This window comes from Vipera ursinii (genome assembly GCF_947247035.1).
Source record: "Vipera ursinii genome assembly, chromosome: 14".
NCBI classification, from domain to species: domain Eukaryota; kingdom Metazoa; phylum Chordata; class Lepidosauria; order Squamata; family Viperidae; genus Vipera; species Vipera ursinii.
In genome coordinates, this window is record NC_139527.1 from 6,642,620 (window position 1) to 6,663,940 (window position 21,321).

At 47.2% G+C, this 21,321-nt stretch overlaps 1 protein-coding gene across 1 annotated transcript in view; it reads right to left on the reverse strand.

The window, feature by feature from the left end:
• Positions 1 to 218: 218 nt before the first annotated feature.
• Positions 219 to 21,321, reverse strand: part of FBRSL1 (fibrosin like 1) — a 504,421-nt gene continuing 483,318 nt past the window's right edge. The window contains 8 exon segments of the mRNA XM_083373413.1: positions 219 to 2,485; positions 3,359 to 3,587; positions 7,565 to 7,648; positions 9,783 to 9,866; positions 11,600 to 11,732; positions 13,343 to 13,414; positions 14,797 to 14,835; positions 16,395 to 16,466. Coding sequence (XP_083229539.1) covers positions 1,249 to 2,485; positions 3,359 to 3,587; positions 7,565 to 7,648; positions 9,783 to 9,866; positions 11,600 to 11,732; positions 13,343 to 13,414; positions 14,797 to 14,835; positions 16,395 to 16,466 — 1,950 coding nt within the window. The 3' untranslated portion in view covers positions 219 to 1,248.

Genomic DNA, 21,321 nt, shown 5'->3' on the forward strand with positions numbered 1-21,321 from the left:
TACGTGATCCAGAAAGGTAGAATCATCATCAAGGAAACCACACCCCAACCAAGATTAACAGGGCAAGCCACCATAGGTAAACATCCAGCAAACTTCACTTTCCCACGCCTTGAAGATGTAACCTTGCATTTGTATCAGTAATTCTTTTTTTTTTTTCTCTTCCCCGAGAGACACTGGAGAGGATTGAGTTGGAATAACGTTAGCCAATAACCAGAGAGTGGTTCTAGAAACCGTTTTTTTTTATAAAGTCTACCTATGTTAAGAATTCAATATTGGTGTACATTTATATTAACAGAATATTTACATGTTGCTTTCTTTTGTTGCTGTTTTTTAAAACAAGAAGTCAAAAAAAAATCTAATTTTCTCCATAAGATAAGGCAAAAAACAAACAGTTTTTGTACATTATTATTAATTATTATTATTAATTTTTTTTTAATATATATCTGTAACTTCAATTTCAAAGTACCAGAGAAAAACCGGTGGCCTCGATTCAGGAACCTCACAGTGGACTGTATGAAACTACAGTTATCTCCATAAATAATACTTTTAAGAAACCCTGAATTTTGTTGTTGTTGTTTTTTTACTTTTAAGGATCTGAGGCCACAAAATTTAAACTAGAAACAAAACCTTCTTTTTCTTTTCTTTTTTTTTTTGTGTGTGTGTGAACAAAAAAGCACAAAATTAAAAAAAAATACATTCATTAAAAATGTTCCTGGCATTTGGGGCAATATATATATATATATATATGTGTGTGTGTGTGTGTACATATATACATACACACACACACACATATATGTATATGTATACATACACACACAAACCTGATAATAGTTTAACTCGGCACGGAAGCAAAGGGGGAGCAAAATAAAACCAGGAAACAAGACCCCCCCCCCAAAAATCAAGACCTATATATTAAACTTTCCTTTTTTTTCTCTCCCAGCAACCGTGCAGTCGGAAGGTTTTTCACCTCGGATGCCCGTTTCCGCGCCTCCCCCGGTCCCCTCCCCCTCCATCGCTTTTGCAACTGTGCTTCATTTCTACAAATTTTACAGTTGTAAAAATAAAAAAAAAGTTTACAGCAGTGCATTTTAAAAACAAACAAAAAAAACCCCCCAAAAATATGGGTGTGGGGGGGATGGGCGCTTCCCCACACACACACACACACCGGCCTCCTGTATTTTACAGGCGAGTTTGAAAAATAATAATAATAATAATTCGTCCTGCGGGTGGGGGGTGGGGGGGCAGGAATTATCGTGCTTCGACTTCTTTGGGATTTTTAGAAGGGGAATAATCCCGGGATTCCGGGTTCGTGAGTGGCGTAGTCCGACGGGGGGAGGAGGGTCTCGTACTGCTAGCTGGGACCAATGGGGGCGGGGCGCTGAGCGCGGCGGTGGGTGGGTTCCTGTTCAAAATCCCGTTGTGCATGGCGGCCGAAGGGCTGAGTCTGGGGTAATGCATGCCGCTGAGGTGAGACATGAAGGAAGGCATGTGGGCCAGGTGGCTCTCGATGGGGGACGTGTGCAAGTGGTGCATCCTGGCACGCTCCAGTTCTTCCCGTAAGTGCAACCTCTCTCTCTCTTCCGCCTGCCGGAGCCGCTCCTGTTCCCGGCGGGCTTCCAGAAAGTTCTCGTGGTTGTAGTCGTGGGGCTCGCGGTCCCGGTAGGAGCGCTCATGGTCGTAAAATCCCGAGGTGGCGGGAAACCTATGGAGGGGATCTGCTCGGAGCTGGAAGTCCATCCGGCGGTGGAGATCTAAGCTCCGGTAGGCGTCGCGCAAGGGGTCCCTCATAGGGTCCCAGGAGAAGCCCGGGTGGGGTAGTCTCTCCCGGCCCGCGAGCGAGTTCATGCTCATTAGCGGGGTCATCATGCGGCTACGTTCCAAAACGTTCATGGTGTTCATCTGATGGACGCTGCCCATGGAGAGGGGCATGGTGGCTGCCATGGTGTGGGGCAGGGGTAACCCGTGCAAAGAAGGGGGCGGGGGGTGCTCGGCGCCTCTCGGATGCTGCGAAGATTCCGAACTCACAACCAAGACGTCGCTTTCCTCTTTACGCTCTTCTTTGACCTTGATGTCATTCTTGATCTTCTGGAGGTCCGTCAGAAGCTCCGGCTTTCTCTCCACGTCCTTGTTCATCAGGTTGCTGAGTTTCAAGCTTTCGCTCAAGGCAGGTTTGCTGTACGGAGAGACCGACTGGATGACAGGCTTGGCGTTGTCCTCCAGAGATCTCTTTTCATGGCTTGGAGGTTCCTTCACGGGGGAGCGGCTTTCTTTGATCTTCTGCTCTGCCACCGGAGGAAGATCTCTGAGCCGGTCAGGAATCTCTCTCTCCAGATCTTTCGATCTGTCTCGGTCTAGGAGAGCAACTTGCCGGGGAGAATCGCTTGCGGCCTGGCTGTTGCTACGGATGAGGTTGCTGATCTGGTGAGTCACGGGTGCGGAAGCGGGCGAGGACCGGTTCGAATGCCGACTTTTATCCAGGAGATCCCTGGAGGGAGAGAGATTTGAGTCTGTTAGTGTCACATGTAGCCATTTTGCATTATAAATCAGCAGCATTGGTAAAACTGGGTTTACGAATTGCATACATCTATGAAGTATGTATATACCGTGTGTGACCAAAAGGTTTCACTTAAAGTGACATATTATTATTATTATTATTATTATTATTATTATTATTATTATTATTATTATTATTATTATTGATTTGTGCTTAAATTGTAAGACGCCCTGAGTCTTCGGAGAAGGGCGGGATATAAATGGGATTAAAATTAAATTAAAAAAATTAAATTAAATTATTATTATTTATTAATTATTATCATCATTATTGTTGTTGTTGTTGTTGTTGTTGTTGTTATTATTATTATTATTATTATTATTATTATTATTATTATTATTATTATTATTAACGTTACTGTGGTGGGTGGATTCACACCCCAGGCTAAGTTGCTTTGGTAGTGAGATGGACAGCATGAAAAAAAAAGAGAGGGAGGGAGGGAGCGGAACGAGGAGAAAAGAGGAGAAGAGGAAGGTGGAGAGAAAAGAGAGGAAGAAGAGAGGAGAGAAGAAGGAAGATGAAGAGAGTAGAAGAAAGGGAGGGAGGGAGGAAGAGAGAAAAGAGAAGGAAGGAAGGTGAACAGAGATGGAGGAAGGAAGGGAGAGAGAAGAATGCGAGGGAAGGAAGGAGAATGGGAAGGAAGGAAGGAAGGAAGGAGGCAAGCAAGGAAGTAGGTGGGTACTGGGTGAGTTCCCACAACACCTTGAACTCCCCCCCCAAACCACGTACACCGGTCCAGTCTCGCAAACGCCCAAGAAGCACCGGGGCTTTTTCAGCAGGACGCCCCCCCCGCCCCTCCTCTCTCACCTCTCCTTCTCTCTCTCTTCTTTACTCGAGGAAAGATCCCTCTTCTCAGCGTCTCGGTCCCTGTCGTGATTCGTCACGGACGAACTCCGCTCCGAGTCCCCCGGCTTGGGCCACTGAGGCGGCGTGGGAAAAGAGGGCGGCGTGCGATGCAGCCGGTTCCAGGGCTCGTGGGGGCTGCTGAAGCCCTGGACTGCCGGTCCGTCTTTGTGAGCAAAGAGGCTGCTGTGACCTGAGAAGCGGAGAGAGCGGGCGAATTAAATAAATAAATAAATAAATAAATAAATAAAGAAAGAAAGAAAGAAAGAAAGAAAGAAAGAAAGAAAGAAAGAAAGAAAGAAAGGCAGGACAATTATTTTAAAGCACATTTATCTTTTTTTTTTTTTAGGTCTTGGGGGAAAAAAAAAAGAGAGAGAAATGGGAGGGGGAGGAACGAGACCCCAGCTCTGTGGGCTGAAAAAGGAGCCACGGAGAGTCTCTGCAGGCAAAGAAAAACCCTTGAAATCTGAATAACTACTTGGAGGTAATGAGGCCTCCTTTGGTCTAAAAGATCCCAGGTGAATCCCGAAATCACGCTGCACCCTGCTGTGACATCCAGAGCTAAACTGGACCTATTGTGACTCTCCCCACTGACGCTTATTGTCAGAAGGCAACTCATTTACGAAAGGATCGGCTACCTGCCAGATAAAGCGGTGATTGAGATCTTTGACTGAGGCAGGAGTAGGCTGAGCAGAAGAATAATCATTCGGATCTGCAAGGGACATCTCTCCCCGGTTCAGTCAGCAACGCAGAATTCTGTGGGGCGCTCTCCGAGCTTGGTGGTGTTCTTGCAGACGTTTCATGACCCAGTTAGGTAGCGTCATCTGTGCTACAAGGGAGTGGGGTTTGCTCTCTCTTCCACACCCTTCTAGCACTGAGGACGTTACCTAATTGGGTCACGAAACGTCTGCAAGAAGACCACCAAGCTCAGAGACCCCCAAGGACCCCACAGTTGAACCCTGAGCTACGAAGACTGTTAAAGGTAAAGGTTCCCCCGCACATGCGTGCTAGTCGTTTCCAACTCTAGGGGCTGGTGCTCATCTCCGTTTCAAAGCCGAAGAGCCAGCATTTGTACGAGGACATCTCCGTGGTCCTGTGGCCGGCATGACTAGACGCCAAAGGCGCACAGAACGCTGTTACCTTCCCACCGTAGTGGTCCCTATTTTTCTACTTGCGTTTTCACGTGCTTTCGAACTGCTAGGTTGGCAGAAGCTGGGACGAGTAACAGGCGCTCACTCTGTTACGCGGCCCTCGGGATTCGACCCGCCAAACTGCCGACCTTCTGATCGAGAAGCTCAGCTTCCTAACCCACTGAGCCACCGCGTCCCACAAAGACTGTTATCGGTACTCATAATTCTGTTGGCCACTGAGCTTGGCGTCCCCTAGATGTGTTGGGAATGCCGTTCCCAAATCCCTAACAGGAACAGGGCACTGAACTGGCCATTGAACAATTTGGGGACTTTTCCTGTCTCACTGCATCTCAAGACGTTGAGGAAAGTGATGTAGCTTCCTTGAAGGAGAACATAATCTACTCGACGTCTTTTTTTATTCGTGACAGTACCTCCAAGAACAGACAGATGATAGCTTTGTGGCATGTGCTCTGTTGTTTTTTTTTCTCCCTTTTCTTTCTGGGCCTACACAATAAACTAGATGCTTTTGAAAATTATAGATATTGTCTGCATCAATGACTGCACACAAAGGCACAATCCTTGAAAGACCAAGACAGTGTGTTCCGATCTCAAAAAAATAAAATAAAATTGCAACGTGTGCTCCGATGTCTCTTTGGTCGCACTAAGTTTCCTTCCAGGAAGGTTCAAGGGACCTCTTTTCCTAGAGTTTTTGAGTCTCAACCCAGCAGACCTTCTCTCCAAAAAGCTGGGCCTACTTAAGGAAACCCTCGTAACACCTCATGATGCTAATGAGCCCCAGGCTATTTTTGGAAGGCGCAAGGACGCTGCAACAGCCCCTACTTGTGTGCAAGGGTGGAATTCAAGACTGCCAGTCTATGTTTAGCTATTCTTTCCTGGAGACAACCATCAGGACACGCAGTTATTTCCCAAGGAGCGTGTGGACCACCCGGGAATAAGAAGGATGGCTGGGACACCACACCTTTCCAATCAGCCAGGACACAACAAGCCTGGTCTGAAGGACAAACAGAACGTTCCAGTGTTCCCTGGCGTGTTCTGCCCATCCCACGTCGCACGTTGTGCACGTGCTTGCATAGGTTATGTTGGAATCGATGAGAGAGGAGAGTTCAAGATTTTCTACGTTCACGCTTCTATCTTGAGATCACTGGATCCTGGCTGCAGGCCTCTGCTGGGCGATGAGATGTCCTCCAGCTATCAGCCCCCTTCCTTATCAATCTGCCCCCAAGCGGGTCTTCTTTTCAGAAAGCTCAATCTGGTGAAGGAAGGGGGTCTCGGCAGCTCAACGTGGTCAACGGCAAGGACAGTCCAAAATATCGTGGGGGATCCTCCAGTTTCTCCCCCTCCCCCCACCTCCGAAATGGAATCGAGAGACGGTTGCCTTGACCAAAACCACAGAATTGATTAAATCTGATGTGCTTGCAATTCTATGATTGCTTGAAAATAGTCATAACATGCAGGTTCTTTGCTTGTACTTCAGACACGCACAGACGCACGGGGCGGGGGGTGGGTGTTGAATTAGAAGACCTCCCAAGGTTCCTTCTAACTCTATTATTCTGTTGTCTGTCTGTCTATCTTCTTTCTATCTATCCACCCCTATCTATCTATCTATCTATCTATCTATCTATCTATCTATCTATCTATCTTCCATCTATCTTCTTTCCATCTATCCACCCATCCATATCTATCTATCTATCATCTATCTATCTATCTATCTATCTATCTATCCATCTATCCATCCACCCACCCATCCATATCTATCTATCTATCTATCTATCTATCTATCTATCTATCTATCTATCTATCTATCTATCTATCTATCTTTCTTTCTTTCTTTCTTATTCATTCATTCATTCATTCATTCATTCATTCATTCATTCATTCATTCAAATTTGTATAGCTGCCTATCTCAAACCAATGAGTCCAGGCAGCGATCAATAATAAAAACAGTGAGAACATGACACACAAAGAAATTAAATACAAACAGCAGCCAAGAAATATTACAATCTATTGGTCTCATCGTCACCATGTAATGGGAACATTCATGTATTGGGGACTCCAGGCCTGGGCACATAAAACAGGTCTTCAAAAACCTTCCAAAAGGCCAAACAGGGTTGGGGCCATCCTAATCTCAAGAGGAAGGATGTTCCAGAGCGCCGTCTATGTCTCAGAAGAGACACACTTCCTGGTACCCACCAGCCAACATGCCTTGGCTGATGGGAATGGAATATGTCCATCCTACTGGACCAGACTGGATAGGTAGAAATGACTGGGAGTAGACAGTCCCTAAGGTAGACCCTGTCCCAAGGCAACGTCTTATGTTCTCTTACCTCAACAGTGATGCCATTCAATGGGTGCTATGGCCATCTGCCTAATGTGTCTATGGAGATTCTCAATCTTCCAGATCATGGTTGTCCCAAAGGTGTTTTTTCAAGAGGCAAGTAGACTTGCTTGTTTTTCTTGGAAGAGATTTCGCTTCTCATCCAGGAAGCTCCTTCAAATTCTTGGATGAGAACTGATTCCGTTCACGAACTGAAGAAGCTTCTTGGGTGAGAAGTGAAACCTCTTCCAAGAAAAAACAAGGAAGTCCAGTTGCCTCTTGAAAAAAAGCACCTTTGGGACATCCAGGTCTTAAGTGTCCCAAAGGCGCTTCTTCCAAAAGGCAATTGAACTTGCTTCTTCCCGCAAAGTGGTAGATCCTGAAGAACCACTGAAGCTACTTCCTCAAACCTTGGACGTGAGACACCCCCCCCCAAAGGATGCTTAAAGGGGAGGGAGAGATTTCGTTGGGCTCCCCTTTTTCTATGGAAGGTGAGCTGAAGTCACCACTCCTGGTGGATCTGGGACATCAATTATGGAAAGTCCCCTACGAAAACTCGGAATATTTGTAGCCTCAGTCCTTTGTTTGGGGGAATGTTCTGAGAAGCTTGCCTTGCTTCAAACAAGTGGCCACCGGTTGCTTTTGAGAGGAACATGGGTCTTCTCAGGGAAAGAGGCTAGTCTGCAGGAACCCATCCGTACTTACTCAAAGTATGACTGCCTAATCCTCCAAAGGCATTGCTGCTTAAATTTCCAAGGCCGCTGAAGGTGCTTGACCTGCTAAACGGATCTGGAAAGGCAAACAGGGTTTTAGCCGGCATTTAGCCAAGAATGCTGGAAGACTAAATCTACCCCCTTTTTTTTTCTACCCGCCCCCTTGTTTGTTGCTTTGTTCATGGTTTGAATCCAAGTGGGATTAGGCCAGACTTGTCAGCTAATCCTTCTCCCTGTGGGCCCTGTGCGCAGAACATTCTCAACGGGTTGAAAACGGAGAGTGGATCGGAGGGCTTGCTAACATGGAAACAGGTGCTGGAGTTAAGCCTGCCAAGAGGAAAGCAAATGTTCGAGGCCGGGATGACTAAAGGCAGCCACTAAACCAAAATCTGAGCAGCTGAGATTTGGGAGAGCAAAACAAGAAGCTGGAAAACTGGTTTGTGGTGGGACGTGTTATGGAGGACCCACCAGGAGGAGAAGACCTCATGATCAGAAAACTCAGGAAGGCACAATCAGGACATTTGAGAGGCGCGGCGCCCTCAACAATCACAGCTGGGCCCGAAATTTCTCCTGTTAAACGAGAACGGTTGCTAGGTGACTTCTGCCCCGTTTTACGACCTTTCCCGACACCGCTGTGAAGCGAATCGCTGCCGCTGTGAAGCCAGCAAAGCGGATGTGAAGTGAATCCGGCTTCTCCACTGAGGTTGGCGCAAAAGGGGGAGGGGGCACGTGACCCCCCCCAGGATACTGCAACCGTCATGCATATGAGTCAGTCGCCAAGCGTCTGAATTCTGATCACATGACCATGGTCGTTGGTGTGAAAACCGGTCCTAAGTCACTTTTTCCAGTGCTGCTGTAGCTTTGAATGGTCACTAAACTATTTCTTCTCTCTCCCCAGCCCCCTTCTTGGTTGTCTTGATTAAATTACATGTTGTGGGCTCCAGGAGCAAGAATTGGACCGAATCTAGAAATGACATTTGCGGGTGGCAAAGGACAAGTGGCATCACCTTGAAACCACGTTCTTGAATTTAAATTCAGATCCTTGTAGCGTCTACCTCTTCTCTTATCATTTTTAAGTTTTATCGGCATTTGGGTGCTCAGAATCTACTCCCAAAGAGCAAAATTCGACTTGTTTCGGCAGCACAAACCAGACACACACAGGTGCGCGATGGGGAGTCACGGCTGAAGCTCAAATTCTTGCTCATGAGCGCAGCCTTGCTTGACCGGCTCAAAATAACAAATTGGAGCTTGTGAAAATGAAGGCCGGGTTCTCTCCGGGAATAGACCGATTAATAATTTAATTAGGCCAGAAGGATGACTCTCCTAAGCTTAATTTAAAGCCAATCCAGATGGTTAGGGCGCTCCTGATGAAAGCCTGTCAATTATGTCACAGAGACTCCCGATCTACTTCTGGCTAAACGGCCAGCTGGGTTGAAACTGCATCAACGACTTGCCTTAAACGTTTCTGGATTGTGGATTAATTATTTTGTCCTCCACCTGTCCTAACGAAGATAGTTGAAGATTTACCATTGGCCCCAAATGGCCCACCCAAAGAAGCCAAGCACAGTTTAAAGCAGAAGGTGTGATCTACAAAAGGGATGGGTGACTTGGTTGAAAGTTGGGACGTAGCCTCTTCAAATCGGGGGCTCCCTCTTGGGAGAACTCAAACGTTGCTTCAGAAACATGATCGAGGTTTTCAGATACTGCTTTTTCCAATGGCAAATAAATTGGCTTCATTTAGAAGGAAGGTTCCCCCCCCCCGCAAGCTTAAGAGGGTAATTTTCTTCGGATTCTGTTCTATTCTACACCTGATCTATAACCGTATTTTCCACGCCAGGGATGTTACGTAGCAATTGCTCTTCCAGTAGATAAAATTATCAACGCTTTCTACACACCAGTCTTCCTTTTCCTTCCTAGGTCCTGATCGCAATAGCAATAGCGCTTAGACTTATATACCGCTTCACAGTGCTTTACAGCCCTCTCTAAGAGGTTTACAGAGTCAGCCTGTTGTCCCTCAACAATCTGGCCCCTCATTTTACCAACCTCACAAGGATGGAAAGGCTGAGTCAACCTTGAGCCGAACTGCTGGCAGTCGGCAGAGTTAGCCTGCAATACCGCCTTCCAACCACTGGGCCACCAGGGCTCTGATGCAGGAGAAGCCAAGGCTTATATCCAAGGACTGGTAAATCAGAAGAATAAGGTTTACTTACACCTACCTGCCAAGTGGCTGGTGGGCAGGAAGCTGCTATGATGAGGCGAGGTTCCGAATGGAGTGGAGTTTGGGTGAGCAGACCCTGCAACAACAACCACAATCCCAAAATAAGCTTGCAACAGCATCCGAGACTCGCATTTACAGCCTGGTAACTTAGGGAAGGTCCCTCCTGAGCTTCTTAGCTAGCTCTTCTAAGCTAGCTCTTATCTGACCGTTCCACAGGCGGCATCTCTTCCATCTCCCAAGGTCTTTCTCACAAGCATTACAACCCCCTCTTTTACAGCCTGAGAAAACGAGGAGGGTCCCTTCTGAGCGTCTTTCTCCACCCATTGTTCAGCTCTGGCCTAGGCTGTCTCTTATCTGACCATTCCCGAGGCAGCGTCTCCCTAGGTCTTTCTCACATGCCATTACAGCTGTCTCCTTTGCAGGATGGGAAACTAGAGACAGCTCCTCCCAAGTCTCCTGCCCCACCCATTATGCAGCTCTGGGATAGGCTGTCCCTTATAGGATTATTCTATAGGCAGCACTTCTTCCCTCCTTCTTGCAAGGTCTTTCTCATATACTATTACAGCCCCCTCCTATACAGCCTGAGAAACTAGGTAGGGTCTTTTCTTAGTGTCTGTCTCCACCCACTGTTCAGCTCTGGGCTATGCTGTCTCTTATCTGACCGTTCTCTAGGCAGCATCTGTTCAGTCTGTCTCCCAAGGTTTGTCCCACGTATCATTACAGCTGTTTGCTTTAGAGGATGAGAAACTAGAGGGGTTCCCTCTGGAGTGTTTTGCCCCACCCATGACCCAACTGCGGGCTATGCATTCTCTTATCTGAACGCTCCCTTGGCAGCTTCCCTTCACCCTGCCCAAGGACCCTTATCTGGCCTTATTTCACTCCCTCCCTCCATCTTGAAAACCCTTGCTGAGATTCTGAAAGTATTTTGAGAAGGCTGGAGAAAGGGCCAGGCTGCCCTTGGGACTTGCTCCGGCGTGGTCTTCTCGCCATCAGAAGACGAAGACAAATGAGAACTGGTTCTGAACAACTCAAAAAAGAAATCATGGTGTGTGTCTCTCTCTCTGTGTATGTGTGTGTGTTGGAAGCAGCCCTGGAGAATGGCACCCATTGTTATCGATGTACTTTGCAACGCGCAGGTCTTCCTTGAGACGGATGGAGGCTGTCATGCCATAAATCCTTTAGGATATCCGAAGGTGCATGAACAAATGGGTGATTTCTTCAGAAGGGACGTCTTTCCAACTTGATGACCCCGGGCTGATAATCATAAATAGGAGGAAAGAAGAGGAGGCCTCCTCAATAGGAAAACCAGGAACGTAGCCGTGGGTTGTCAGAAAGCTATTAAACCCAACGTTTGCTTACGGCTGTACATCCATCCCAGGGACAAGAGAACCGGGGATAACGTATGTTTTTGGTGGTAACGTAACCCGCCTGGAGAAGCCGTGTTTCTCAGTGACTGTCTTCTCGCTCAGCAAGGACAGGATGAAGCCTGGGATGCTGGAAATCCAGATTTATGCTTCCCTCCGTCGAGTCACGCCACGTTTGTTCCACCTCTTCTCTGCCTGTAGCCAACTTTATTGAGATTTACTGCCCAGTGCATCTTTGGGTATTCACAGATGGAGAGGAATAATTTATAAGCCACACGGGGCTTCGGATTTGATTCTGAGAAGGTATTTTGAAGCATCGGGAACACACCTGCCAAACTCATTAACGATCCCGTATTTGTTTTCTCAAAGGATCTAGGGCACTTTTTTTAAAAAAAAAAATTTGCAACAGAGGCGGCACGTGTGCATCAACATTGATTTTCCTCACCTGTGCTGGAGAAAAGGGGTCGGGCCAGATCTTGCGAATAATGGAAACCAGGAAAGACTCCGGGGGCCGGCGGTCTGCTGAAGAGGTCAAGTTTTCCGCCGATTTCCAGCTTGTGGGGATCCAGCTGCATTTGCTGTCGAAAGAAAAGAAAAGGCAGAAGCCTTCGTGATCCGTTTCCATTTTCTTGGCTTGGGTTGACGTACGCGTTGGTTACAACCTCTCCCATGTTTGCCCAGTGGGTTGAAAACCCACCGGCAAAATTGGTGCCGACACTTTTGTAAGAGGGAAACTTGTTCAAAAGCCAAATTGAGCCATGTCAGTTTTTCCTTCTGCCTACAAAAAGAGTAGACCTGCTCCTCAAACCTCTTCATAGGTCACAGGATCACTCTGCAAACTCTTCATACGGGAAGCCAAGTTCCATGAAAATCAGAGGAGAACCTGCCATGATTCAATACCTAGTAGACCGGACCAATTTTTTTTTCTTCTTCTCTCCCCTCCCCACCCCTTGTTAGTGACTCAACTAGAGCAGTCAATGATGGGGAATGAAGCACTGAACAAAACACAAAGGGACTGTGGTTGATCACAATAGGGAGGAGGGTGTCGCAGTGACTTCCTTGACTGTTGACCTCTCCTACTCAAGCTGTACTTCTGCAACCACCATCTTCACAAAACATCTGGGCGTTGTCCAACCCATTTACCAAGCGACTTCTATACAGTCAACAAGCAGCCACAAGGTGTTAGGGTGTTGACTTCTGTGGTCGGGGGCTACAATTCTGAATTCTGCCATTTACGCTGGCGGATGTGCTTTTGTTTCTCAGAGTTTCTCCCCCCACCACAGAAAGGAGAGGCTACTATCACTAAGTCTTCTCTCTGCTTTACTCTGCATGTTCTCCAACCTGTAGTTCTACCACAGAAGACGTCCAAGCGTCTTCTAATATTTGAGGGGCAGTCACAAAGGAGAAGGGATGAGGTCAACCCCCTCTTCTCCTGTCCCAAGGGCAGGACAAGAAATGACAGATCATTAAACAGAGATACAACCTAGAATTGAGGAGAAATCACCTACAAATGAGAACAATTAATCAGAGGAACAGTTTACTCCCTGTTCTTCTGGCTGGTCCATCACTGGAAGTTTTCAAGAAGAGACTGGACAGCCATTTGTCTGGAATAGCAATAGCACTTAGACTTATATGTAGCTGACAGCACTCTCTGAGAAGTTTATAAATGTCAATATATTGCCCCCCCCAACAATCTGGGTCCTCATTTTACGGACTTTGGAAGGATGGAAGGCTGAGTCAACCTTGAACCCATCAGGATCGAACTCCAGGCTGTGGGCAGAGTTTGCCTGCAATATACTGTATTCTAACCAATGGGCCACCAGGCTTCCCTCCAGAATGACATACAGAGTCTCCTGCTTGAGCACTGGGTTGGACTAGAAGACCTCCAAGGTCCGTTCCAACTGTGTTATTTTGCATTCTGATCTTCTCTTCTGGGCTTGCGTTGTTAAAGCTTGGGTTGGTTTTGCTACTCGGAAGCCCGGCCCCAGAGAAACACAACAGCCATTTCAGATAGCTGAGATAAGATCTTCAAAGATAGAAAGGCTTAGTTATAATTCCACGCTTTACAAAGGGAAGCAACCGGGTGAGAAATGGGCGTCTTAGCAAATCAGGGGCAGTGACAAGGGGAATGTCAGCCCCAAAGCCGGAAGAGAGAAACGCTGGATCCTAAATGAATATCCTCGATTACCTTGATCTTCTGTTGGTGATGGTAGATCTGCCAAGCAATCTGCACGTGGACCGCACACCATTTTCCAGGCTTCTGTAATAAGACAAGGACTGGGATTTAATTTTAAGCAGTGGCGGTGTCAACTGCTAGCTCCTTTGTGCAACTGAGTACAGGCAGTGCTCGACTTACAACTAGAATGGGCAACAGTTTCTGTTACTAAATGAGACGTTTCTTCAGTGAGTTGGCAGTTAACTCATATTCATGACGGTGGCAGGGTCCCGGGAAGGTCACGTACTCCCCTTTTGTGACCTTCTGACAAGCAAAGTCAATGGGGAAGTCAGGTTCACTTAGTGACTGTATTACTCATTTAACGGTGGCAGTGATTCACGTAACAACTCTAGCCAGAAAGGTCGTAAATTGGGGAAGTGAATCTGGCTCCCTCACTGACTTTGCTCATCAGAAGCTCACAAAAGGGGACCATCTGATCTCGGGACACGGCCACCGTCATAAATATGAGTTAAATGCCAAGGGCCTGACTTTTGATCACAGGGATGCTGCAATGGTTGTTAAGTGCGAAAATCGGTCGTAAGTCATCCTTTTTTCAGTGCGGTTCTAACTTCAAATGGTCACTAAACAAACTGTAATTATTTTGATTTGATTTCAAGGCTGCCCTAATGTGCATAAGGAGTCCTCAACGTACGACGACTCTTTTAGTGAAATGTGGTTAGCTAGACACTGTGCCTGCTGCAATCTATAATCTCACCCACTGTCAGGTCCATCCCCTTCGGCTTGGCGCCTTGCTGGCGCCCTGCCATCGATATGGGGAACAAATGGGTAATAAAGCTGTGTACATTTTATGATGGGAAATTGGGAGGGGGGGACTGACGGTTGAGGAAGAACAGAGCATTTTGGAATCTGATCCATGCCCGCGTCTTCAAGGCCGCTTCCTCTGACAATGGGATTTCACCAGCCCAAACACCTCAGCACTTCCCAAAATTTCTTGACGGTGCCAGATTGGGCACACAGGAACGCGCTATGGGGAGAGGGCTGGAAGGGGACCAAGGGGTTAGGACCAAGGAGTCAGATTTGGCCCGACTCGACTGCATTTAGCCTCTCTTAGTAAAAGTGCCTTTTCACTTCAATCAAATCGTTGAAGTTTCGATTTCCTAGGACAGGGGTAGGCCACCTTGGCTCTTTTATGACTCGTGGACTTCAACTCCCAGAATTCCTGAGTCAGCCACGCTGAGGGGAAAGGGAGAGGTTTCCAAGCTGAGCCATGCTGGCTCAGGAATTCTGGGAGTTGAAGTCCACGAGTCATAAAAGAGCCAAGGTTGCCTACCCCTGTCCTAGAAGATCAGACTGGGGCATTCTTTTAAGAGAAGCATTACGAACCATCTTTATCCATGTCATTCCACCCCCCCCCCAAACTTTAAAAATAAAAAGTAGATTTTTAAAAAAAAAAAATCCTGACAAACCTTACTTACTCGTACAGGAGCCCGATAGGCATCAGCCACCTAGGGAAAAACATGAAAAAAAACAATCAAAATTTCACGTAACCCGGACTATAAAAGGGAAATGTTAATTCAGGGTGTGGAAAATATCAGAGAACCAGCATGAAAAGTGCTGCTTCTTTATTTCAGCGTTAAATTGCCTCAAGACTTAGAAAACAGGGAACTCTTTAAGCTTCCAGTCTGTTCCTTAACTCGGAATTCAGACCGGCTTTAAAACAATCTAGTTTTCCTCCCTTCTTTTTTTTTTCTTCCTCATGGCAGAATTAACATTTCCCTAATTTTGAGACAGGGACGTGGTGGCTCAGTGGGTTAGGACGCTGAACTTGTCGATCAGAAGGTCGGCAGTTTGGCGGGTTGAATACCGAGTGCCGCGTAACAGAGTGAGCGCCTGTTACTCGTCCCAGCTTCTGCCAACCTAGCAGTTCGAAAGCACGTAAAAAAATTCAAGTAGAAAAATAGAGACCACTACGGTGGGAAGGTAACGGCGTTCCGTGCACCTTTGGCATCTAGTCATGCCGGCCACATGACCACGGAGACGTCCTCGGACAAGCGCTGGCTCTTCGGCTTTGAAACGGAGATGAGCACCGGCCCCTAGAGTCAGAAACGACTAGCACGCATGTGCGGGGAAACTTTTACCTTTTAATTTTGAGACTTGTGCCGCAAAAAAAGAACGGTGGGGCCGGCCAAGAAAAGAAGTACAGGAAGTCCTTGACTTACGACCAGAAAGGAGCCCAACATTTCTGTTGCTAAGTGAGACAACGGTCCAGTGAATTTTGCCTCATTTTACGACCTTTCTTGTCAACAACTGAGTGAATCACTGCAGTTGTCAAGTTAGCCACATGATAGCTAAGTGAAGGTGGTTCCTCCATTGACTTTGCTTGTCAGAAGGTCACATGACCCCGGACACAGCAACCGTCTTAAGTACATGCCAGCTGCCAAGTGTTTGAATGTTGATCGTGGGGAGGGCCGCAACGGTTGTTAAGTCTGGCAAATGTTCATGCCTCACTTTTTTCAGTGCCGTTGTAACTTCGGACCCTCACTAAATGAACTGTTGTAAGTTGAGGAAGTCCTCGATGTATGACAGTGACCATTGAGTGACCATTTGAAGTTACCACAGCACCGGAAAAAGTGACCTATGACCATTTTTTTTCACACTTAGGATCTCTGTAGCAGCCCCGTGATCATGGGATCAAAATTCAGAGGCTTGGCAAGTGCCTCATATTTACGACGGTCACATTGTCCTGGGATCACATGGTCCCCTTTTGCGGCGTTCTGCCCAGCAAAGCCAATGGGAAGGCCAGATTCACTTAACAACCGTGGCACCTGCAGTGATTCGCTTAACAGGCCTGGCAGGAAAGGTCTTAAAATGGGGCGAAACTCACTTAGCAAATGTCTCCCTTAACAACAGAAATTTGGGGCCTGATTGCGGCCGCTAAGTCGAGGACTACCTATATGTGTATATTTTTTTTCTGTCGCAAATCGAGGCCCAAAGGAGTTAAGTAATTATCCTCCTTGGTAGGTTAAGAGGAGCTGAAAGAGGTTCACTCGAACTCGGCACTTACTCCAGGTGTCTTCTGAAGAAGCGTGTGGTGCACTGTGCTAGGCCTGCTGGCCACATCAATTGGATTGGAAGTCTAGAAGAACAAAAACGAAAAGGTCGGTGAGTTTTCCTTCCTAGCAACGCTTCGACGCGATGCTAGCAAACAGGAAGGAACTAAGATGATCCAAGGCCTGGAGACTAAAACATACAAAGAAAGGCTGCAGGATTTGGGTTTGGCCAGTCTAAAGAAAAGAAGAAATAGGGGAGACATGATAGCAGTGCTCCAGTATCTGAGGGGCTACCACAAAGAAGAGGGGGCCAGTTTGTTCACCAAAGCACCAGAGGGAAGGACGAGAAACAATGGTTGGAAACTGACCAAGGAGAGAAGCAACCTAGAACTAAGGAGACATTTCCCGACAGTTAGAACAATTAACCAGTACGAGTGAAAAACACCGCAGGAAGAAAGAGCAATTTTGAGAGTTGACACTGCAGATTTCTTTCCACCACTCTCAACTGCAGCCACATAAGAGATGGACTAGGGGAGACATGATAGCCGTCTTCCAATATTTGAGGGGCTGTCGTGGAGAAGAGGGGATCGACCCATTTTGCAAAGCGCCCGCAGGCAGGACAAGAAGCAACGGATGAAAACTAATCAAGGAGAGAAGCAACTTGGAACTAAGGAGAAACTTCCTGACAGTGAGGACAATTAACCAGTGGAACGGCTTGCCACCAGAAGTCGTGGGCCCTCCATCACTGGAGATTTCTAAAAAGAGGCTAGACCAGGGGTGTCAAACTCAATTTCATTGAGGGCTGCATCAGCATTGCGGTTGCCCTCAGGGGGCCGGGTGGGTGTGGCCTACTGGGTGGGCGTGGCTAGAGTGGGTGTGGCATACTGGGTGGGCGTGGCCAGCTCTACATCGTTGGCATCAAGGGTGCCTATGGGGGCCTGGGCAGGAGTGGGACGGATCTGAGGGTCTCTGGGCCAGGGCCAAGGCAGCGGGGGCCGTTCCCTCCCTGTTTCCAGGATGGCTTCGCGGGCCGCATGGAACCACTTCGCGGGCCGGATCCAGCCCCCGGGCCTTGTGTTTGACATGTCTGGGCTAAACAGTCACTTGTCTGAGATGATATAGGTTCTCCTGCTCCAGGAGCGGGCTGGACTAGAAGACCTCCAAGGTCCCTTCCAGCTCTACTCTATTCTACTTAGACGACCCTGGCTAACATTTTAAGTCGTGAGCTGCCCGGTGTCATTTGCCGAGACGGGCGGCGCTAGAAATTCAAATCAATCGAACGAATCAAAATCACGCAAACTGCCTCTCACTTACTTTGGCCATCTCGCAGGGGGGGCAATCCACCGGAAAAAGCAATTCTCTTTCTGGAAGAGTCAGCCGTTAAAAGGAAACCAGGCCGCCAAAAAAAAAAAAAAAAGTGGCTGGACACCATCAAAGCTGACACCAGCCCGGGTATACAACAGTTCAAAGAATTAGTGCAAGATTGGAAAATGGGGACTCGGCCCACAGAAGTCGGACTCAACTGAATGGGTAACATTATCGTCTTCGAAGAAAAACACACTTAACAGCAGTTCATTTATTGACTGTTCAGAGTTACAACGGCACTGGAAAAAAAATGATTTTTTTCCAGTTGCTTTCCAGTTATGACCGTTGCAACATCACCAGGATCCTGTGATTCAAATTCAGACGCTTGGGGCTCAACTGTGGCCGTTAAGGACGACCTGTATGTTCAGATGGGTTGAAGTGTTGCCAATTCTATTCTCCTTTTTTTAAAAAAAGAGACTTTTGCTTTCTTGGAAATATAGATGTGCACCAGGTGGATCCAGGTGAATTTCTTTTAGATAATTCATTATGTTCCTCCCTTTTAACTGCCACTCTTGCTGACTTCATGGGGAGGTTGTCTTGGCAGCCAAGCAGAATGGGTTTGTCCTTTCCTTCATCTGGGATTTCCCCCCTCCCCCTTTTTTTTTGACATCTCAGTCTAGCTTGCAGCCCTTGTGCCTACTGGAAGATGCCAACCGAGGGTTTAAATCAGGTTAACGCAGCCGGTTTCAGAGACGTCCGGTTTCAGAGTCTTCCAGAAAGAGTTAAATGGACGGAGGGATTCTCACTTCTCCTCTGTTTCCTTGTGTAATTAAAAATAAAAACGTAGTACATCATACTTCTGTGCTTTAAACGTTGTTTGAATTTATTTTATTTAAACATGGGTGTTTTAAGAGTTTGCAGTAAAGCAAATAACTGGGAGAGAAACGCTCAGGAGTGGCTCAGAAGTGGTCAAATGCAGTTCGTATAGTCAAGGCTATGGTCTTCCCAGTTGCAATGTATGGCAGTGAAAGTTGGACCATAAAAAAGGCTGAGCGCCCAAAAATTGAGGCCTTTGAACTGTGGTGCTGGAGAAGACTCCTGCGAGTCCCTTGGACTGCAAGGCGATCCAACCGGTCAGTCCTAGAGGAGATCAACCCTGACTGCTCTTTAGAAGGCCAGATCCTGAAGCTAAAACTCAAATACTTTGGCCACCTAATGAGAAGGAAGGACTCCCTGGAGAAGAGCCTCATGCTGGGAAAGATGGAGGGCAAGAGAAGAAAGGGACGACAGAGAACGAGGTGGCTGGATGGAGTCACTGAAGCAGGAGGCATGAGCCTAAATGGACTCCAGAAGATGGTAGAGGACAGGAAGGCCTGGAGGAACGTTGTCCATGGAGTCGCGATGGGTCGGACACGACTTCGCAGCTAACAACAACAACAACAAAGGTGACTCACAAAGCTGTGTTCTGGGAGTGGGTCGCCCCCAACCAAAGTGGGCCACATCAGGAAGGGGACCATCAACCTGACCAACTTTAAGATGCGTGGACTTCGACTTCCACCATTCCTTGAGGGCGGGGGAATTCCGGGAGCTGAAGTCCATGCGACATTAATGTAGTAGGGTATAACAACAGAAGCCTGGAAGTTTGTCTGAATGTCCCTTTGTCTTTGTTTATACAAACAGAATTTCCTTTGTCTGTTCTTCTACAAATGGAATCCACGTGTGATTGTTTTACCTACCTACTTTTCCTTCTTTTTTCCTTCTTTTTTCCTTCCTTCCTTCCTTCCTTCCTTCCTTCCTTCCTTCCTTCCTTCCTTCCTTCCTCCCTCCCTCCCTCCCTCCCTCAAGGCTACCTCAACAGCCTTCCTCTTCCTATGTGGCATTGCTTTGTTGAATGTTTGCAACGGTCAACCAAGTCCTTCCAGTTTTGCCTTGGGAGCCAGTAATCCCTGGAATCCAGTGCCAATTGTTGGGGGTTTTTTTGTTATTTTTTTTTTGAATGGACCGAGGCCTCGGAGACAGCTACTCGCTCTTCCTTGCCGTGGCCCAGCACCTGTTTCCCTCCAAGACCAGAGCAGTTAAGTTTCTCTAGGCCACAGGTCTGCAACCCGTGGCTCCAGAGCAGCATGCGGCTCTTACAGCCGTCTCCTGCGGCTTCCAGTCCTCTGCCATGTGCAGTCCACAAAAAAAAAAAAAAAAAAAAAAGTGGGACTAAAAAAGTTCAACCAATCAATTCAAATATGCAGGGTAGGTGCATATCTCGCCTTGGCTCCACTCTTCAGTCAAACCCTGTTCTGCGCATGCGCGCATGTACGTGCATGCGCACACATTTTTTGCGGCTTCCGGTTTTTCCTTTTGTGAGGGAACCGGTTCCGAGTGGCTCTTTCACTGTTTCAGGTTGCTGACCCCTGCCCTAGGCGTTTAAACCCGCAAGACAAACCAAACCGGGTTTTCAAAGAGAGTGGCCCGTCACAGGTCAACCACGAGGGATCAAGGATGGTTTAAAAAAAAAAAGGCATGCTGGGGCAGAAGGAATGAAGTCTTCCAGGCTGCTGGAATGGTAGACCTCCCGCCTCCACGGCTGAGCGGAGACCGGCCTGATCCTGCCCCTTTTCCAAATTGACCGGGGGGGGGGGGGGAGAGAGAGAGAGAGGCAAAAAATAACAGCTGCGATGCAGATGCATTTTAAGGTCACGTTACATTAAGAGTGTGAATGATAACGTGCCCCTCCTCTTCTGCTTCTCCCCCCCCCCCCGCAAGACAGATGGGAAAGCTTCCTTCGGCAAAGCAAATTGAATCCTTTTGACCTTTCCAGAGTTCTTTGCTCATGAGAAAACGGCCTTTGGGGAAAGCAACTCCGAAGTCTGCAAGTCAGGTTGGGATCACGAGGCAAGGATTTGAGCGACGAGGCCTGGGGGGGACCGGACACCAAAGGCAGGAAAATAAAAACAAGCTCTTTTTCTTTTTCCTAGAGGGCAAGTGGGGGGGGGGGGAGAGAATTCATTACACCCTTAACTCCCCATCCCCACTCCATCAGCACCACCTCCCGGATATGTCTGTCAGGATGATCTACAGCTTAAGTCATGGTGGGGTGGGGGGAGGGAAGAGGAAAGTGTTTGAGCCTTAAGAAAGGTTAAAATGATTTGTGCAGAGTTTGGTTCTGCTCGGAAGATTTGCGTTCTCTCTCTCTTCCAAGGAGATTAATCACAATCTCTCTCTCTCTCTCTGTCTCTCTCTTTCTCTCTCTCTTTCTCAGCAAGTTAAAGATAATTTAGGTATGGCCCTTTTCTCCCACCTCTGCCGAATATATATATATATATATATATATATATATATATATATATATATATATATATATATATATATATATATATATATATATATATATATATATATATATATATTTTAGCAAGGTAATCTAAATAGTTAACATTTGACTCATATCTCCCCTTGCAGAAAGCTAACAGAGAGCGAGAGAGAATCTGTGGCTCAAGAGGTAAAAATACTGCCTAATATGCAATCAGCCCAGGTTCGAATCTCAGAAGGGTATGACTGACTGATGAAGACTAAAGAGTCAGAAATGCAGAGAGAGAGAGAGAGAGAGAGAGAGAGAGAGAGAGAGAGAGAGAGAGAGAGAGA